The sequence below is a fragment of the Taeniopygia guttata genome, chromosome 9 (assembly GCF_048771995.1).
Source record: "Taeniopygia guttata chromosome 9, bTaeGut7.mat, whole genome shotgun sequence".
Taxonomy (NCBI): Eukaryota; Metazoa; Chordata; class Aves; order Passeriformes; family Estrildidae; genus Taeniopygia; species Taeniopygia guttata.
In genome coordinates this window covers 20,448,473-20,468,464 of record NC_133034.1, presented here as the reverse complement: position 1 = coordinate 20,468,464, position 19,992 = coordinate 20,448,473, and the positions used below count along the sequence as shown (strand labels likewise).

Below are 19,992 nucleotides of genomic sequence, written 5' to 3'. Positions count from 1 at the left end.
GCCCTAAATTCTCATCTTCCAGACATTTTTCTTTGGTTTATATGAAGAAAATAAACATTTCTTTTTCTTGGTTTGGATCCTTCTTTTGTGTATTTGCCTTGCAGGTTTTAACAGTGTAAGATTAGCACATTTATAACTGTTGCCTACCTGTACAAATTTCAGAAAGATTTCTGCTCTCACTTGCTTCCTCTCTTGTTTTTACCTTTCATGGTGCCTTCTTTTGTCTCCTGTGCAACATAAAATTGGTGCCATGAATATTGTGAAATGCTGAAGGGCAATGCTGGCCTGAATATGGACAGTTCTGACAAATGTTTACCAGGGTGGAGTCAAACTGGAAATAGAACTTTAGACTAAAGATTGTTTTTCCAGATTGAGCCTCTTTATTGCTGAGTGGAGAAACCTCCACTGCCTGTTACTTTCAAAACAAACAAACAACAAAAAAGCCTCCCCTTACCTCCCCCTCCTCCCCCCACCCCAGAAAAATTATTTCTGGAGATATTTGGGTATTATTCACCAGGTTAAGAATAGAAGGAGGTCTTCTTGTAAAAGCTGGGGAGCATTCAGCAGGTGAGAAAAACCAGTTCGGGTGTGGAATGAGAGCATATTAAGGAATTATTACGTACATAATTTGAGTACATAAATTCACAATTTCTCTAACTGGTAATTTTACTGTTTCTCTTATTACCATTTCAAGTAATAGTTAAGAAAACAGAATCTCTTGTGGATTCAGCATTGTCCTGGTCTAGTAAAAAAAATCACATGTATTTACAGAAATAATTCCAGTTTTAAGACAATGTGTGGCAAAATTTGATATTTTTTTAAAACTTTCTTATTTAATAACAGCAAAATAGGTCTCTAAAGCATGTTTTAGTATTTACTGTTTTCCATTAAATCACCAGAAGTGCTGTGGGATTTTATTCATGATTTTAAATGCATTGGTTGAAAGTTGGCATATAAATTGAAGGTATAAGACAGTACACAAGGGATGGCAAATTTAGTACCTTTAGATGGTGAAACATTTTGTTCACTTAATTAGTTAAGGAAGGATAAGTTAAGTTAGAAAAATGAGTGTAGAAAATCAGAAGTGAAATTTAGTGCAAGTGTCCATCATAAATAAGCAAGAGTAAGCCAGATTTGGGGTTTTAAGAGATTTTAGCTTGCATTTTCGATCTCCATTTAATTGATACATAAATCAATTAATTACTGTCACAAGACCCGAGGGCAGCAGGAAATTGGGTTCAAATTAAAAAGAAAAGGAGGCAATTTGTTTTAAGATTGAAAGTTGAATGTTCAATCGAAGTTTAATCAGAAGTGACCCATTATTTGAAAAGTAGAACATCAATGTCATTCTAATTTCACAGACTGCTTCATTAAATGAGTATTGAAAAGACCAGGTTAACTGATCATTCCAAAAGGAACAGGAGACAAAGGAAACTCACTTCCAGATACGTGTTACACTTGTTCATTTCTCTTCTAAAGAGTTCTTAGAGATACCAAATACATTCATTGAGAAATTAAGGATTATTGGGGTAATCCTTTGTAGATTGTAGAGTTTGTTTGATAGAAGCATAACTCCATATCAGAAGAGAAAGTCTTCTTAATTCCTTTGACCAACCATGAACTTAAAGAAAAATTAACAGAACACGGTGTCCACCAAACTTTCTATTCCAAAGACATTTGTCTGGATGGAGCAATGATCCGACCTTGTGTAGCAAATCTAAGTTGGTAGTCACTCCCTTCCCTGACTCTCAGTGAGATACTCAAGAGTGAATATAAATAATGCAACTCTCTTTAAGTTATTGATTGCATTTATGTGACTGATGAACAGCATTAGCAACACCACAGCAGAATGAGGGTGTTCCTCAGCAGCCCCCCAGTCAAATGGCACAGCTCTGTAAACTGCTGTGCAAACCTGAAACAAAGATGAATAGTTATGAGTTAATGCTGAAGTATGTGTTTTATCTTTGTAATAAATGACTTTGTGCATCTTCTCCCTGAGATCTAAAAAAAAAAAAAAAATTCTGAAAGAAAAAATTACTTCATTTATTTTTGTGATGTTTCTGTGACAAGTTATGCAACACACAGATGCATCACTGAACACAAAAATTTATATGATGTGGTGCTAATTATATATATTTTTTAAAAAGTGATGGGGGTTTGCTACCAGAAATAATGTCCTAGAAATTCATGGAAATACTGATAGAATATTGATCATGAAGGCATTAATTTATAGAAAAATTTAGCAAGCAAATCTACCAGCAATGTCATGTAGTTCCTGTTTAGGCATCTGGGCACCTTTGAGGCTTAGAGGTCTGTTTAATATTGTTTTGCCTTTTTTTATTCCAGTCCACTTTTTGGTATTGGTTTCTTGTTTCCTTGTGACAACAAATTTGCAAATAATGTCTTGCTTTTTTTTACAGTACAAGAAGAGATGAACATTCTGTACAAACAATATATTAGATTGTCTGTTGTTAAAATAATGGTGAACATGAAGTATATAATTTTAGGGAATTGACAAAAATCCCTTATTATGTAGATGATATAACTGGATAGAGAAGTAGGATGGTTGCAGAAGATAAAAGAGGATTCCTTGATTATTGTTGTTGCATTTCTCCTGAAGACTTAAATCATAACATAGTTAATAAAATGTCTGATTGCTGCTTAGCTCGAACAAAGTTGTGTGGATTTTTTTTTTTTTTTTCTGGTAGGCAAAATTTTTAGCTGTTTTGAGAAGCATCATTACAGAGATAACTGCCATTCCAGAAATAAAATCATGACACTTAGAGGGTTTTTGCTTTCTTTGGGGGCTTGGAATCAGTTAATGAGATCAGTGAAACAAGTGTCATAATCATCAAAATTTAAGAAATATTTGGAGGGTTTTTCAACAAAATTCAATAACCAGTTGAAGGAGGAAATCAGTGTGGAATCCTAAAAAGCCCCTTACTTCTTTCTCACAGAATTCCAGCTTTCTTTCTGAAGCACTTTTTCCTGTACATGCAACAAAAACTGAAGAGCTGGATCCCTCCTTCAGCCTGCACGAGACCATTGCAAAGGTAAGAGAAGTGGAGATCACATTTATACATACTTTCCTCTTGAATTTGCTAATAATTTTGAAATATAATCTATTTATTTCCCTGTGAATCCCTTGAATATAGTTTAAAATTGTGGATTTCTCTTCACTGGGATCCACGTTGGGAATATTCTTTACATTGGTCAGCTTGTGTGATGAAAGCAGTTTCATGTGCAAATGCTTCATTTGAAACTGTAACTTTTTATTCTTATTTTTCACTGCATATCACTCACAATCTGCTTTGCTTGTATGGCCACTCAGGCTGGTGGAAAAGCTTGTGTTTATTTGAGGCCCTTCATCTCCATTAGAGAAATAGGATTTTAGTGTTTCTTAGGTTTTTCCCATGTATATGGGTTGATACTAAATGTCAGTATAAAAATTTCAGTGTAATTTTTACATGGAGATTGGTGTAAATACTAATAATCTGTGCCTTGTGCTCTCTGATGTTAGTGGGTACCCTAATTTCATGGGCACTGAAAAGGAGATTTCTGAATGTAGCAGAAAAAATGAACTAGAGATATGCAGCTATTAAACAGATGAATCGGTAATCTGAGTGCTTAGAAGATCTAATTTGTCAGAACAGTTCTCAGAACAATTCATGTTAAGATCTTGGCACTGAAAAGGTGGATTTAGGGTGGATTGCTGTGAGAACCATGCTGATCTAAAGCATTCAAAGAAAGAGAAATCTCTAAGCTTCCCAGTGGTAAAGAACTGAAACATTCAGTAGAGTGATCCAGTACTAAACTTGGTGGTATTTTAAATTAGATTTGCAGGCCTTGTAATTTCAATATAATAATGTATATAATATCAAGTATTAAAACTGAGGAGTGTGTGCCTGTATGGCTGAAAAGGGATTTTCCCACCTGACCAGGAGTCAGATAAAACTCCCTTTTTATCAAATGCACACTCAGAAAAGTATGTGCTATTTTTAAATTTCATCAGTGTTACTCAGCACAGCATTTCATGATAACCAGTCGATTCAGTGATTAACCAGTTTGAAAATACTTTTATATCCACTGTCTGCTCACCAGAGCATCCCCATAAGACTGAAAGTTGGAATGGCAGACCCCTGACATAATTGATTTTATGATGAGTTATGGGTGCTGACAGATAACTCTTGAGAAAATTATTAGTGAACCTGATTATTCTACACTCCAATTATGGCATCGCATAAAGTAGAACTTCTCTAATGCAATTAACTTCTAAACATTAAACAAAACAGCAAGAGGGAGGAGTGTTTCCATTTCTACAGGAAATAAGGGGGTTTTATGTAACACACTGAGATATTTCAATTTTTTAAAAATTTAAACACTTCCAAGGAGATGACAGGGAGGTTCTCTTCCTGAAGCAAATGGAATGAAAAGTATGTAAATGTAATGAAGAGACTGCTGGACTGTTGGTAAATGAAATTCACATTTTGACCACAGATAAGGTGCAGCACAAGAATGTTGACTGGTGGCATTTTCTAACAGGATTATTCTGTTCTGTTCCTTTGAAGCATGGAAGGGATATATATTCCCATTTATCCATGTTTAGTCCCATTAATTTTCTAATATAGGAAACACTCTTTCAAATTAGCAATGCAGTGACATCCATCCATAACTTTGGAAGTTTCTTTCTCTGTAATCTTTCTAAAAATGAAAATCTGTAGTTTAGTGCATGCTACCTCTGCTTGATATTTTAATCTTCCTGCATGATGTCTGCAAATGAGCTTGGTTTTTTGGTGTTTGTTTGTTTTGGGGGTGTTTGGTGTTTGTTTGTTTGAGTTTTTGTTTATTTTTTGCATGCCAAAATAATGCAACATCTCTAAATTAACATGAAAGTCTCAAACTCTTAAAATCCCAAAGACTTTTGGGATTTTACTGATTTTGAATTAGTAGAATAGTACTGTGAACAGAATGTCTGTGTGACAGAGTTTTACCAGAGGCATTTCTAACAGTGTATTATTCCTGGTGTAGGTATTTCAACAGAGTACATGCATATCCCTGTGTTATTCCTACTGTATTGTGCCCTTTTGGGAATCAGATCATTCTTGAAAAGGTTGTGCCTGGGCATGCCAACAGCCTCTGCACTGAGCATCTCTACATCTGTGAATTCCACTGAGGTATTTTCTGCTTTCATTTAGAAATTGCCTCCGTGTGGAGATAGAGGATTTGGCAGAATTGTTAGAGCAGCAGAGACACAATATTACTCCAGCCAGAATTACAGCACCTAAAGTGTTAAAGGGTTTGTTTGGTGTGTGCAGAACTCATCTCATTGAGCAAACAGAAGTCTGATGCACCTGAAAATATCTCATATCTCAGAAAACCCTTTGTCCTTGCAAGGCCCAGGCAGATACATGGCAACCTACCCCCATGTCACTGTGTGGAGTGCTGTCTGGATTTGATTTGCTTTGATTTCCATCACAAAAATGTGGCACTTTGGAGTGTCCATTTTCACAGGTAATTTCTCCAGTTAGCTTTCTTCAGTAATGTACTCTGTTCAGTGTAATTTTAAAAATTCCTCTCTTAGTCACGTGTGCCAGACTTTCCCATCATCTCTCAGTCCCTTCATCAAAAGCACAAGTTCTGCACAGACCAGCAGAGCTCTCACATCTCCTTGGAGGTAAATTATGTTATGATTTTGTTCTTTCAAAACAAATTATTCAAGCCCCCAGTCAACAAGCAGGAATATGGACTGGGGTAGGTGACAGAGATGTGGGATGGGGTTAACAAAGAAGAAGAACAGATCTCAGTGTGTGAAGTGAGGGCCGAGGTGGGGGCCTGATCAATATCCATATTTCACAGTCTGCTGTTGATACTGAATTTTTAGATGTGGAGTTTGATCTTCTTGTGAATCTACCAGAAATGTCTGGGGTACAATTTTTGTGCTCTGTCACACGGGAGAACATGGTTTTTGGGCTGAGAAATTGCACTATGACTTGGGGCATCTCTTCATTTTTCTCTTTGTCTTCTCACAGATGTCAGCAATTCATGTTTTTCTTTAGACTTCTCATTGCCCCAAGGTGATGGAGCAGCATAGGTGAAGTGTAATGTGCCAGCTGCTCTAGTCACTCCCTAAGTTAAATAATTTGCTCTTTTTTCCTGACCAACACCTTATATACTGGCTCTGAAAATCTTACTGGTATTTATGATTTGATGGTATTTGAGATGTTCAAAGCACAACTCTGTTGTCTGTGGTGACACTGTGAATACAAACAAAGCCAAACTTTGTGTTTTCCTGCAAAGCAGCACAGGCACCCATATTTCACAGGAATGGTTTGATTTAGCACATATTTTCTTAAGCACACAAGTGAGACTCTTTTTTTACCTTTAGCCTTCATGCCGTATGAAAGAACATATAATATGTTATATAATATTACATGAAAGAACATATAATCCAGTTCAGGCAGAGGGTAAATACAAACCTGCTGGAAACTCCCTTCTACCAATGTCTGGTTTATTCTGTGGCTATTGTCAGCAGCAACAAAAGCAACAGCAAATCTGGTGATAGAACCTGGCACAGTAACTTTGTAATTGTAGCTAGTAATTAATTCTATTAATTGTGGTGAATAGGAAAGTAACAACATTCAAAAGGGAAAAAAAAAAAAAAGCTGTCTGGGGATTTTCTCAGCATTAGATGTGAGAGAAGTGATTTTGCTGCTAAATACATGAGGTTTTCTGACAGACAATCATACTGTGTTTGGCCAGACAGCATATTCTCTATCTGCTCCAGCCTAGTTAGGGGAGATATGCTTGGAATTTTTCAGTAGTTCTTTGTTCCTAAAAGCAAGTAGCCTCAAGGACTCTTGCACTTTATACTTGAACTCTGATTGATAAAGACTAGGTAATAAAAATAAGCTGAAATTGCAGAACCCCTGGTAAAAATTTGATGAACTAGCTGTACCATCCAACACAGCTCCACTTGGTGAAGTCAGGTAATAAAAAAAATCTCTATTCCCCTACCCTCTGAAATTTTCCATATCTTTTCTGCTGATATGTTAATATGCTTCCTTCAAAATGGAAGAATTATTATAGGACAGAACTAATTACATTTGCTCCTGTAACATATATTCATGAGGTTGTGGGAAGATGTCAAGGCTCTGCTATCACAAGATTGTTTCTGGGCTTTTTTTTTTTTTTTTCTTTTTTTTTCTTCTTTTTTTGAGTAATTTCAATGTAATGCTTTCAGCTTAGAGAACTCTTGACAACTATGAAAATAATCAGAACAACCAGGAGCTGTGGTTTCAATGAATAAGATAAAAATCAACAAAAAATATAGCAGCCATTAGTAGCATGGCATGCGTAGAAAACATCCCCGTGGATTGTGTGTGAACATTCTTACCTGTTCAGTTCTCTGAATGAAAACATAAAATTATTTCTACATTCCTTAAATATTTTTGATATTGCAGTAAGACTGTATGTTCTTTTAAAAAGTTACCATTGGCTTCTGTCAAAATGTTTCTTAACCAGGTTGCTCTTTGAAACCATTAGTTGCTGAAGTCCTCTTTTAGGCCTAAATTGTACCTGGCTACTCTTAAGATTTGTCTGCTAACTGTCAGTAAAAGGAAAAAAAATCATTCCATCATTTTTCAAACTAGAGCTGGAATTTAAGTGAAGGAAGCAATCCAATCAAACCACAGGATAAGCACATCAGCTGATACATAATGTATCATCCTAAATCTTAGGATAGAAAGCCAAGATTGATGTTGTTTGTACATCTCATGGAACACCCTTTTTACTGCAAATTACAGCAATCTGAATAAGCAAAAGAAGATAGGTAGGAGTGAGAGGAAACGTTGTTTAATCCCTACTGTAGATATGAGAAAATTAAATACCGTGAGTCAAAAGTGGTACTTACAATAACTGAGTAACTACTTCATTTCCTCACCTGAATACAGAATGAACTTGTAAAATTTGATTTGTTTGACACTGTAGACAAAGACTGGAACATTTCAAAGCTGGAGCTAGATTTCTGAAGGTGCAATACACAGATATTTGGGATTTGCTGAAATTTCAGCTACTGGCTGTGACCAACTGAACATTTTTTCTTCTCTGTGCTGAGGCCACGTGAGTGCCTGTGTTAGTGGGACTTACCTGCCTTGGAAAGAAGTTACATTTCCCACAGCAATTCCTTCCTTAGCCATGCCTTGTTTTGGTTTAGATCTGACTGCAGCTCTATCTGCATTGGTGACAGGCTCTCAGCAAAGATGTCTGTGACAGGTGTCTTATTTTTCTGGGGAGGTTTTGTGCTGGTTGATGATCATGACTGTACAAAGAAGCCACTGTATATTTATTGCACAAGTCAAATGATTGTTTTCAGTTTGCCCAATAGTGGCTTTTTACTGTGTAATGAGAAAAATCTATTGTACATGCTCTGCTTTTATTTCAAAAATATAAGTTGCTGTGAGGGATGTCAAACAATTGGACAAGTACATGCATTTTTTAAGGAAAGTCAACACATATATTTCTAGAATCATGTAATAATTTGATTTGTATTCAACTACTGAAATCCAACAACTTTAAATCTGAACAAACCTAAAAAAACCAATCTGAAGCTTGCTCCTCTAATGGGTAGGAATATGCCTGAGGCTATTTGAATATTCCCCTGTTTCCCACTACCCTGTTCTTCACACACTTAGTTACCAAATTTATCAGACTCTAATTTTATTAATCCATTCTTTAGCACCAGTACTACCGTAGGGCATTTGTTATTGGCACACATCTATTGAATTGGTGGCTTTACAAGGAAGATGAATTTTTCTTTAAAGAAGATGCCAGCGTTCTAGAGGAATAGTTCCTTTGGGTACTCTAAAAGTACCTTGTCTGTTGTAGCAGCTCTCTGTAGGAGTTCTTTTCTGTCTACAGATCTTTTGACAAAGATGTCAAATCAGACAGTTCTTTCCCCAGTGCATGCCTCTTAAAACATGAAGTTTCTACTAACAATAATGTAGCAACTACTTTTTTTCATTTTTTTTTTAAATTTAGCATATTCCAATTTCCATTTGAGTGAATATGAGGTAAAGCCAGTGGAACTTTAGTTTATGCTCAAGTGACAAGGGATGGAAATAGCTGCTTCATACTAAGAGTTCATTAGCTGGTTTTGCAAACAACTTGCAGAAAGACCTGGAGAAATACAGCTGCCAAAGTGGATGTTTCTTTGTTTGTTTTAGTTATTGGACCATAGTTATAACTTCCTTTGTGTACAGTTGTACAGTGTATTCTAGACATATTTTTCTTTATATTGTTCTGTTACATAGCTACAATCACATTGCAGATGCTGAAGTTTACAGACACTGAAGTTTGCTTCATGAGCTCAGTCCTGAATTCAAAACCAAATTTTCAAGACTTCTTGTCTCAAAGAATTTTAAAGTGACAAATTTCCTTAGGAGACTTAGCCCCATCCATAGTGGTTTTAATCTTATCTTTAAATGTGGACACCTATTTTGGTATCAAAGTGATGGCTGAACTTTTCTGCACCCAAGTTCTTGGTGCTGAGCATTACTTGGGATTGGAGCCATCCAGAGGAGGGAGGATAAGACCAAAATTAAACATCTAGATAATGCATAAGAGCTGTGTGTTCTGGAAAAAAAGCTCCTAAGAACCAACATATTATGTTCTGAGCTGAGGGATGGGATGCCTGAAGAAAACTAAGAGTATAAATTAAGCACAAACCAATGTCTGCCCTTATTTAAGTTTAGCCCTTAAATCCTGGTCAAGAGCCAAAAGAAACAGCTGAAACTTCAGATTTCAATGTGCAGCACCATGGAATTCTATACTTGCATTTTACATTGTGTGGCACTAAGAGCTGGGCTTGTTTCAAATCCCTGCTCTTTGATGCCTTTATTGCAGATGTGCTGTGAAAATCTGATCCCAGTGGCAGATAATCTTTACTTGAAATTCTCCTTCTGAATGTTTTTTAACTGGCTGTGTATGACAAACCTGAGGCATTCTCAGTGATAAAAATCTTCAAGATGTTTTTGTAACATAATCCTGTGCATGAAATTGTACTCTGCCCTTGTCCTTTATTTTCTCCTATCCTGTCTCCTAATATGTCGATGTGCAGGCAGTTCAACTCAGTATAACTGAAAAGCACAATTAAATGTTTTTAAATAGATCTCCTGAAATGAAGGATTGCAAAATTAGCATGAAGACTGTAGTTTCAAATACAACTGGAAAGCATGAAGAAATTTTGTCAAGTATAGAAGTTGTGAGACAAAATTAGTGTACACTTAAAAAATTTATGATGAGTCAAAAAACAACGTAAATGAAGGTATTACAAAATCCCAGTAAGAACATGTTGTTTGTAGAGCTGTTTTTGTTATGAGTCTAGTCAGAAAGAGAATATTGCCAGTTTGCTGAGACACTCAAGTATTAAAGCTGCCATCATTACACCAATGAATGTTTGTTTCAGAACAGATGATGAGCCTTAAATTAGAATTACAAAATTAGCAGTGTCTTCCAGAGAGCTGTGGGCTGAAGACCCTGTATGAGAAGGAGTTGGGATGGTGTTTTCTTATTTCAGTAGAGACCAGGAGAGATCATCCTGCAATAATGTCAGGGTTTGGTTTTCAATCTGTTCAACACCCTTGGAAGAGAAAGGCTGTGCTGAGCAGCAGGGAATAGTCTTGTCTCCCTGTTTCACCTTTGTGAGCCTGGAACCAGATTCCTGTTTGCTGGAAAAGCGCTTCATTCTCTGCCCCAGACAACAGGTGTTAACAGCACTGAAAGAATTTCAGCATGGAATGTAGAAAAGCAACACCCACGTTCTTGAGCCCATTCCTGCTGAAGGCCTTGAGGCTTCCAAAGTCCCAGCAGAGAAGAGATTCCCACCTGGATAATGAGGAGAGGCACAGGCAATAAATAAACTCAGGTTCCTCCTGACCAGGGTCACTTTGGCCTTCAGGACTCACGTGCTCAGGTACAATCCCATTTTCCATTTAAGTCAAACAGAACAGATTCAAGCCTGTGTGTTAACATTAATGAGATTTAATTAACCAACAGGACTGATCACCCCACCCACCAGCAGTTCCTTCTGGGCCAGGGTCTGGGTTTTGTCTGTAGCAAACGAACCATAAAACCAAAGCAGTATAAAAGATATACCTTCCTGCAGTGGAAATGGTATTTCTGTTCCATAAGCAGAGATCATATGCTGGCTATGAAGCTATTTTTTATTTTAATACCTTATTGTAAAACTAATGGCTAGGAGTTTCATAAATTGCAGCCTAATTCCAGCCATGCACATATAATATTGATTTTAAAAGATACAGCATCTGTATCGTCTATTGAAATAATTTTAGTTCAAAATTTAAACTAATATTACAAAGTGCTGCATTTCAACCTAAAGTATTTAATACAAGAATCCAGTAGCCAATAAATGAAAAACAACATTTCAGAAAGTTATAAGGGAAGAAGGATAGAAGTTGTTCTGGGTAATGGAATTGTATATTCTAGTATGCTGCAGCCTTTTCCTCATCTAAAAGTGATATGACTGTGGAAATAGAGAGAAATTACTTCAAAATCAGGTTATCAATAAAACTGTATGTCCTGATCGGTGCTTACTTTGAGACGTCATTCATAAAAAAAGTAGTTTTTTCCTTTTATGTGATAATTCTTCAATCTCAGAGAGTGCTTGTCTTTTCCTTAGATGAAAGAATATTCCATTTATTTTGCTGCTGAGCTATATCACTAATAGGTGTACATGGATATTGCATAATATTCTGAGACAGTGCCAAAGTTCTACTTAATCTGTTCTAAATTATCACAGATAAGCAGTAGAATAATCTCCATGTTGCTACCATCAGATGTGATCCATCCACACTTGGGTGCTAACTTCTTAAAAAAATTAAACTCTGAATGGATAACATATTTTTGCTTGTGATAAAACAGTTCTAATTCCTAAATGGCCAAATAAATAGCAACACATTTCCACGTGAGTTTTTTTTTTTTTTTTAATTTATTCCAAGTAGTTAATTGGCAAAGTTATTCTTCTACTGGCTTATTTGAGATGTGTATACACACAGAGTTCATGAAATTGAAATACTTGGAAAAAGATATTACTAAAGGTTATCTACTCAATGATATTTGCTATATTTTTAAAAGACATGTTGAATGTAACACAAGTTTGTTTTTTTTTAATTAATTAAGAGAGTACTGACAGTTGTAGGCTCTGCTAAACTGTCAGACTTTTAATCATAGCTTTGCAAAACATCCAAGGCAACAAAAAATTGTTGCCTTCTTTTCAGTTAGCTTATTTTTGCAACATATCATGATTATAAGGGGTGTATTGATATTTTTTTTTGCTAACAGCTTTAAAACACAAAGCTGAAGATAGCATAATTTTTAATTTTTTTTTTTCATTTCCTCTTTAAGGTGTTTACTTGAGATACCATTTTGAGGAATCTATTTTTAATAACTTTGTGGCATCTGACAAGACTCCAGCATTTCTTATCATTCAGATTTCACTTTGTAATACTGATTAGTGCCCTCTGTTAGATAAATGCACCTGACAAAAACAGATGAGCCTAATAATTCGATTATAGTTCTGGTTCTGGCTGCTTCAGTGAAGTTCACTCTGCCTTCACCCAGTACAGCAGCCAGTGGTTGAGATGAAGGGTTCATAGAGAAATTATTTGTCAGTCTTTTAGCTTCTCATGAGGTGTTGGAGCCTGTAAGTGCAGATGCACTCCTGGATTTTCAGGTACAAACTGAGAGACAGCAGCTGCAGATCCAGCTCTTTGTATTTCAGAATAAAATGTGTAGTTTTGGCTTTGTGAATGCCAGAGCTGTTGGGAATTCAGTTATAAACCATTCTGGATGCTGTTGGTGATCCCCCAGCACTGGGCCGTGCTTGAGACAGGAATCCAGTCCCAAGGCTTAAAAGGATGCAGAGGAGCACTCTGCAGACAAAAGGCTAAATGCTTAGATTTATGCAGCTGAAAAACTTGATTGGACTCAGTGGAATAAGTGCTCTGCTATAGAAGTTTTAAGTGTCATTAAAAAGCAAAATTGATTGAATCAACATGGAGAAAAAGTTCCTTTTTCTTGTCTTTATTTTCACTTCAAATAAGAAGAACATTCCCTTGTATGGGCAGAGCTTGGGACTCAGAATATTATGTCCTTTCATTTTTGGGTACTGCTCTGTCATGAGATAACTTGACAAATGAGTTTTAAATAGAAAGCCTGTATGTAATGTAAGGAATTATCTAAATAGTATTCATGTAAAACAATTTCTATAAGTACTGAAAGAAAATGTAGCAACTTTCACTGTTACATATCTTGTTTTTAATATAATTTATTGATCTTACCATGAAGGAACATATTTGGAATTTAAGTTGTCAGTTCAACTTTTTTCCCTGCTTTTTAGAAGTGTCTCAGGAAGAGTAAACAATTCTTAAAATAACAAGAACTTCTTTCTTCCACCTGTCGTTGCTACATCACTCCTGATTCCCTACCTCTTCCCTTCCTGTCACCCGTACCCCATCAAATCCTGAGCTGAGTGCCAAGTTTTAACACCTGCTGTTGGAACTGGATTTTTCCAAAGGCTTTGAAGCTTATGTAATAATTAAGATTACCAGAGGTCTCCAGCAGTTGGATGTTGCTGCTTCTGTGGCTCCCCAGCTCCCCTGAGCCAATCTGGGCGCTGCCACGGCGTGAGCAGGGTCAGGTTTGATCTGACTGAAGAGGAACCATTGGGGTTTGCTGTTGGTTTTGCTGGAGGCTTTGTTTTCTTTTCAGCTCTCAGATGTGACTTGCCACACGAGCTTTGGTGCCTGTGGGAGGATGACAGTGAGAAGTGCGTGTGGAGCCTTTCACAGGGCTTATTCCAGCCACTGCAGAATTCTTGGTTGGCTTTGAAATCTGAACTGAAAGGGTGTTAAAAATTGGCCTGAGGAGGATTTGTTCTTTGCATGCCATTTCTATGGTGAGTTGATTCCTAGATCTGCTTAAAATGCATGCCTTAAATTTAAATAGTCCTTCCTACATCTGTTGTTGATGTTATTCCGATAGAATTGTAGAAGAATCATGGCTAAACATGCCATATAATGACAAATTGCTGTTTAAAAAAAAAAAAAATCCCCAGCAACTGAGGTGCTTTGTGGATGGAGTATGATTTATTTTGAACTTTGAAGGAGAACATAAGAAACAGATTACAAAGCCTTTTATGAAATTCATTATTATGTCTGGACTTCAATAACTCACTGTAGAAATTCTGATTGGAATTTATAGAACATGATTAAGAGTTAATGTGTAAGGGCTGTGTGCGTAATTGTAAATTCTGATGCTAATGTCTGAGTCCCAAAACTATGATTTAGAAATAAATCTATTGATTGTACTGGCAAAGTCCACAGGAAAAATCAAAAACTAATCAAAACTTTGTTTAGGTTACCATAACATACATGTTATGGTTTGTATAAATCTGTTGTGGAGTTTGTAAATAGGCTTTCAGATTAGTAAATCCATTTGGACAATATTTGCTGAAAACCTAAGGGATATGCATTACTTGGCATTTAGGGAAGTATATGCTTTAAGGAAATTCCTAAAAATGCTTTTCTGTTTTAGTTCTGGCAACCTTTATGGAGAGTTACTGAAAACTGAACTCTTTGAAAGCAGATTTGCATCTCCCAGTTTTATTAGACAACCACTGTTTTTATTTACCACTAATACACTGGTTTCATAATGCAGCTTTAGTGTTGCTCTGTACCTAAAGAAAAATTATTTCCTGTGCTGTATGTTTAAGAAAGCTCCTTTTCAGAGTTAAATCAAACACAAATCTAGTCAAGCTCGACTTGTAGCAAGGTTTGCTGTTTAGTTACTCAGACTCTAGTCTTTTTATTGTGTGCTTTTTAATTTTTGCAAACTGTGTGACTTGCCACAGGCTGTAGTTAAATAATCACAGTTTAACTAACTGGGGAAATTGCATTAATAAATGAAAGACAATTTTTTTTTTTTTTTTTTAATGGAATGCTGTGTGTTCAAGGGTGCATGGTTTTGGTTAGAATGGCACTACCAGATAATTTCTTTGCACCTGATAATCTGGCTATAGAAAGAGATTGCTCTAGAGAGCCATTTAAAGGTTTTTGCTTTCCCATTCTGGGGATTCAAGACAAGGACTGTCACCAGGAGGACAAAGCTGGTGGAAGGGCTGGAGCACAGGTCCTGTGAGGAGCAGCTGAGAGCTTTGGGGTTGTCTTGCTGGGAGAAAAGGAGGCTGAAGGGCAGGCTCCAGTGACAGGACCTGTGGGAATGGGCTGAGCTGTTCAGGGCAGGTTAGACTGGATGTTAGAAAGCGTTTCTTTTCCAGGAGGGTGCTCAGACATTGGAACAGGCTGCCTAGAGGGGTGCTTGCTCCCCCAAGCCTGTCAGTGTTTAAATGCCTCCTGTAAAATGCCCTCCACAGGATTCTGCAGCCTGGTCAGCCTTGGGTTGGCCAGGCAGTCACACAGAATGATCCTTGCAGGTCCTTTGTGGGTCTCAGATTCAGTCAAAGAGAGAAACTGAGAGTTTCTAGCCAGGCAGAAGCCCGGGAAAGAGTTGGAAAAGAATGTAAATAATTCTTTATCTCTCTTTTTATTCACATTTTTTATAGTTAAGTTCTATCACTGTGCGTCAAGCACTTTGCATCAATGCTGTGGGTTGTTTTCATTTCAGGACCAATGGAGCTGGTCCTCACAGAGCTCTGTATAAAAGAGCAGTGTATTTTGAATAAATCAGAGTTTTACTCTCAGCAGCCTTCTGAGTCAGTCTTCTCATTCCCATCCTGCCTTGACAGCGACAGCCCTTCCCAACTGAAGCAATTCCTCTCTGTTCTCTGTGGATGCCTCCTGCTAGGCTTTTTCTTTAACGCTGCTCACAAGCCTGGAGGGGTTTGACAGTGAGTTTTACACCAGCTCTGTGAAGTCTCATGGTTTGTAATCTGGTTACCCCGCACACAAAACATGTTTTTAATAATTGACTCTGGAAATTCACCTCTTCCAAAACATCACCGCTAAGAAGATTATACAAAGCAAAAGGGTTGAACTCTTAGTGAGAAAAACATTTTGTAGATATGCTTCATCACTAGATTTTGTTTAAAATGGCAGCAAATTGCAATGCAGTTAGTTTGCCATGCCATGTCAGGGGTCACGGGGCATGAGGTGAAAGCACAGTGCTGCAAAGTTCCTGGGAATTTCTGCATTCCTCTTCAGCTGTTTCATGGGAACTTCCTTCTGGGAGAAAGAGCTACAGAAAGATGCTACAGCAGTGCTCTGTATCTTGGCATAAAAACTAATAATTCATGCAGCCTCCAGTATTAACAGTAGCCATTCCTAATAACTGTGTTGTAATATAAAATCACAACATGATAATGAATAAATTATTATAAAATTATATGGGCACATTAAGATAGGTATGTCTGGTGGAACGGAAGATCTGATATGAGGAGCTGTTCAGCAACTGTTGCAAATACAATAAAAACGGAGCTGCATGAAAGAACTTGAGTAACAGGAGTGTGTCTTTACTACATGATTGGAAAGGAAGGATTAAATTTGAATTTAAATGAACACAGCCTGCAGAATATCCTGCGTTAAATCACGAGAATTTTGGAATCAATAATTTTCACATAGCCAAGAAATGCTTTAAGATTGACTATCTGGTCTCCCTGGTCAGTTCAAATTTGAATGCTATTTATCTTTTGTGAAACTGTGATCCTAGAAGTACTCAGCTAGGAAAAAAGCAGATAATGAGAAATATGTGATGAAATCATTGACTGAACCCTCCATGCAACACAGTTTGCTTTTGGAGTGATTGCAAGGTGGGGTTGTGCCTATACATAAATAACATATTTTCTAATAGTGATGAAGAAAATGGGTCCATGGAAAGATTCTGTCTCGACTGACATGAGCAATATTCTTCTGAACTTGGAGTTCCAGCCAGTGCACTGCTTTTGATTGACATATCTAAGGGAAATGTTAAGCTTTTTTCTTCCTTTTTTCTTGAGATAAACTGAACAAATTTGCAGCTGACAGGATCTCATATGAGATCCTAATGAGGCAAAGAGAATGAAACATTTCTTTTTATTGCTGAAGTGCCAAAACTGTAATGACATTGTATCATGGTTTTCAAAAAAATACAGAGATAAAAAATCTTGCTTGTAACTCAATAGATATTTTGAATAATGTAGTGGACTGAATGCTGAATATTGAGGAAATGAGTTAATCAAAACTCTTCTGTCTCATGTCTTTTTTTTTTCCTTTCCCTACAGGAGGCTGGGAATCTTCCATTGTGTTCCCTTTCTCTTGCAGGAAGAAAATCTGTCCACAGTAAAGTCTCACAAGAGAGGGGAGAACTAATTATTTGACAATCAGGAACTATTTATAATTGTGTTCTAAATAACAAATTTTTTTTTCCAGATAAAGTATGCTATAGATATTTTTTCAAGTGCTTATCTACACCAACCTATCTCAGAAACTCTGTGTTCTAATGCTTCATTTATATCACTTCATTTTAAAATGAGCATTATCCTAAATTAGTAAGTTATTTGCTGTTCCAAACAGCACTACTATAATAATGTAACCCACCTAAAAAATTAGCTAAATGTGAAAAAAACTAAGTAGTCCTAATACAAAGTAGGATTTACTAAAGTATTAAATAAAAAAAAAATACAATTAGGAGTTTCACTTGCTTCAAAACATCCTTCAGTGGAAAAAAAATTTTGTGATTCAATTTAAAATAAACCCATCAATTACTGAAAATTTCGTTTCAAAATTTCCCATTTTGTCTTGTTATGTAAACAGGCAATGGAATGCTGGCATGATTTTCTTTACCACTAAGAATATTGCTATATTTCTTTGAAAGGCTTCTCCTCTGCTGATTTTCCATTGAAAATTGGATCACTGCTGCTTATGTCTAGAGCTTTGAAAGGATGAAACTCCAAAGAGAAATATTGCAGCATCCTTCTCTACTGTGTCAGAAGTAAAAAAACCTCACAAAACAGTCACAGCAGTCAAAGAAGAAATCAAGAATGTGTCAGCTGAAAGAGGTTAGGTTGGGATTGGATATTAGGAAGAAATTTCTTTCCTATGAGGGTGGGAGCCCTGGCACAGGGTGCCCAGAGAAGCTGTGGCTGCCCCTGGATCCCTGGAAGTGTCCCAGGTCAGGTAGGATGGGTCTGGAACATCCTGAGCCAGTGAAAGATGTCCCTGCCCATGGCAGGGGGTGTTACAAGATGAACTCTGTAACATATTTGATTATAATTTACCTTAGAGAAGTTATTTTTTTTTTCCAAATTACAGTGTGTAGTTAACAGATAAGATGAATTTCTAATGGGAAAATTCAGTTTCAGATTTTGTTTCCTGTTATCTGGCACGTTATTTAATTGATCTGTATTTGCTGGAAAAGGACCAGAACACTCTAGAGCCATTTGTTTGTCTTAGTTAAACAGAAGCAAACAAAAATAAACCTTAAGATGCTTGGGTACAGCCAATGTCTGAACCCACAGCAAATGCTTTTATCTCATCCTACTATTACAGTTACTAAAAATTATCAGTCCCTCATTGCCTGAGTGCTACAAAAGAAATTCAGCTTGGTTTTTTTATTAAAGCAAAACTCTGAAACATGCAATTTTTCTGCTCTTGGTGCCTCTACAGTCACCATTTTTCCAGGCCACAGTGCAGGAGAGTGAGGCTGTTAAAGGGGCTTGGCTGGTGCCCTTCAGTGCCAGAAATGTTCTGCTGGCAGATGTGTCCTGGGAATGGGAAGGCCTTGGCTTTGGTCTTACTCAGCTCTCGTGTCCTCACAAGAGAAATTAATTTCTTGCTTGCCTAAAAAAACAGGCTCTTGCCTTGGCAGGAGCACCCAAATTCTGACATTTGTGAAAAAATACTGAAATTCTGAAAGCTTTGGATTGTTGTGTTGTGATTATGTAGCAGAACACAATGGCTACATGGGTGTATTTTTAAAACCTGGATTCTAGTTCCAAAATAAGAGATATAAATTGGTGTCCCATTTAATATCCTATGCATTCACCCTGTCCAGAAACAGGTGATATGTTGTTGTTCATGATCTACTTTTCATCTTCCATTTCTATGCACAGTGAAGTGCTGGTAGGTTTTCCTGGTGGACTTTTAAGAACAGAGATCGATACTTGCAAATTAATACAAAGTTTTTTAAAATAGCAAGCCCTTCAAAAATATTACAGTGTATAAAGTTGTTTCCCAATAAATTCTAATTTGGATCAGAAACCAAAGCAAGGAAATGAGAATCATGGTGAGGAGCACAAAAAAAGGAAACACGTGGGTTTGATCAATGCGTTCAATTTTTTCTTTTTTTCCCCTGCTTATAGTTCAGCTATGTACTTTTATTCTGTTCTAGCATTTGGAGGGGAGAAAAAGAAGCAGAAATTATAGCAAGAATTTTGTGTCTTTTCAGTAAATTGGGTTCTCACTTGTCTTCTGTAGAGATACTTTATCCACTAGCCTAGTTCTGAGTTAGGGATAATTTTGCTACACAGTAAGAAACTATTAAATTAACCTAGTGGGCATGCAGCTGAGTGGGTTTTGATTTTTTGCTCTTTTTTAGATGTCATCAAGAAACGTTTTTTAAAGGCTTGTCATCTCTTTCTTCATATTCTGTCATGTTCATTGTGTCACTGTTGGAAGCAGAATGATTCTATTTGCTGCTTGTGCTTTCTTTGCCTTAGTTACTATTAGGGCTTACATCTAAATTAAAGATAATTATGAGCATATATGAAAGAAAAAACTTGCATTGAATCAGGAATGAATACATCCTTAATGTATCACTCAGAAAAGCTGTGGCATATGCTGCTGAAATATGTTTCATTTAATTAAAAACCTTCAAGGTTTGTACATTTCTGCTTGAATTACTTAACTGATGTAGATCATAGAAGTAGAGCTGGTCTTGTGGGAATACTGTAAGAACAACAAAAACTACTTCTTTGCCTTAAAA

General features: G+C 36.7%; 1 protein-coding gene across 11 annotated transcripts in view; it reads left to right on the top strand.

The window, feature by feature from the left end:
• Window positions 1-19,992, top strand: part of NAALADL2 (N-acetylated alpha-linked acidic dipeptidase like 2) — a 412,338-nt gene that overhangs the window by 346,733 nt on the left and 45,613 nt on the right. For all 11 annotated transcript variants that reach the window (XM_072933148.1, XM_072933147.1, XM_072933146.1 and 8 more), the window contains one exon: window positions 2,958-3,053. In XM_072933148.1, the coding sequence (XP_072789249.1) occupies window positions 2,958-3,053 (96 nt within the window). The remainder of the gene's footprint in view (window positions 1-2,957; window positions 3,054-19,992) is intronic.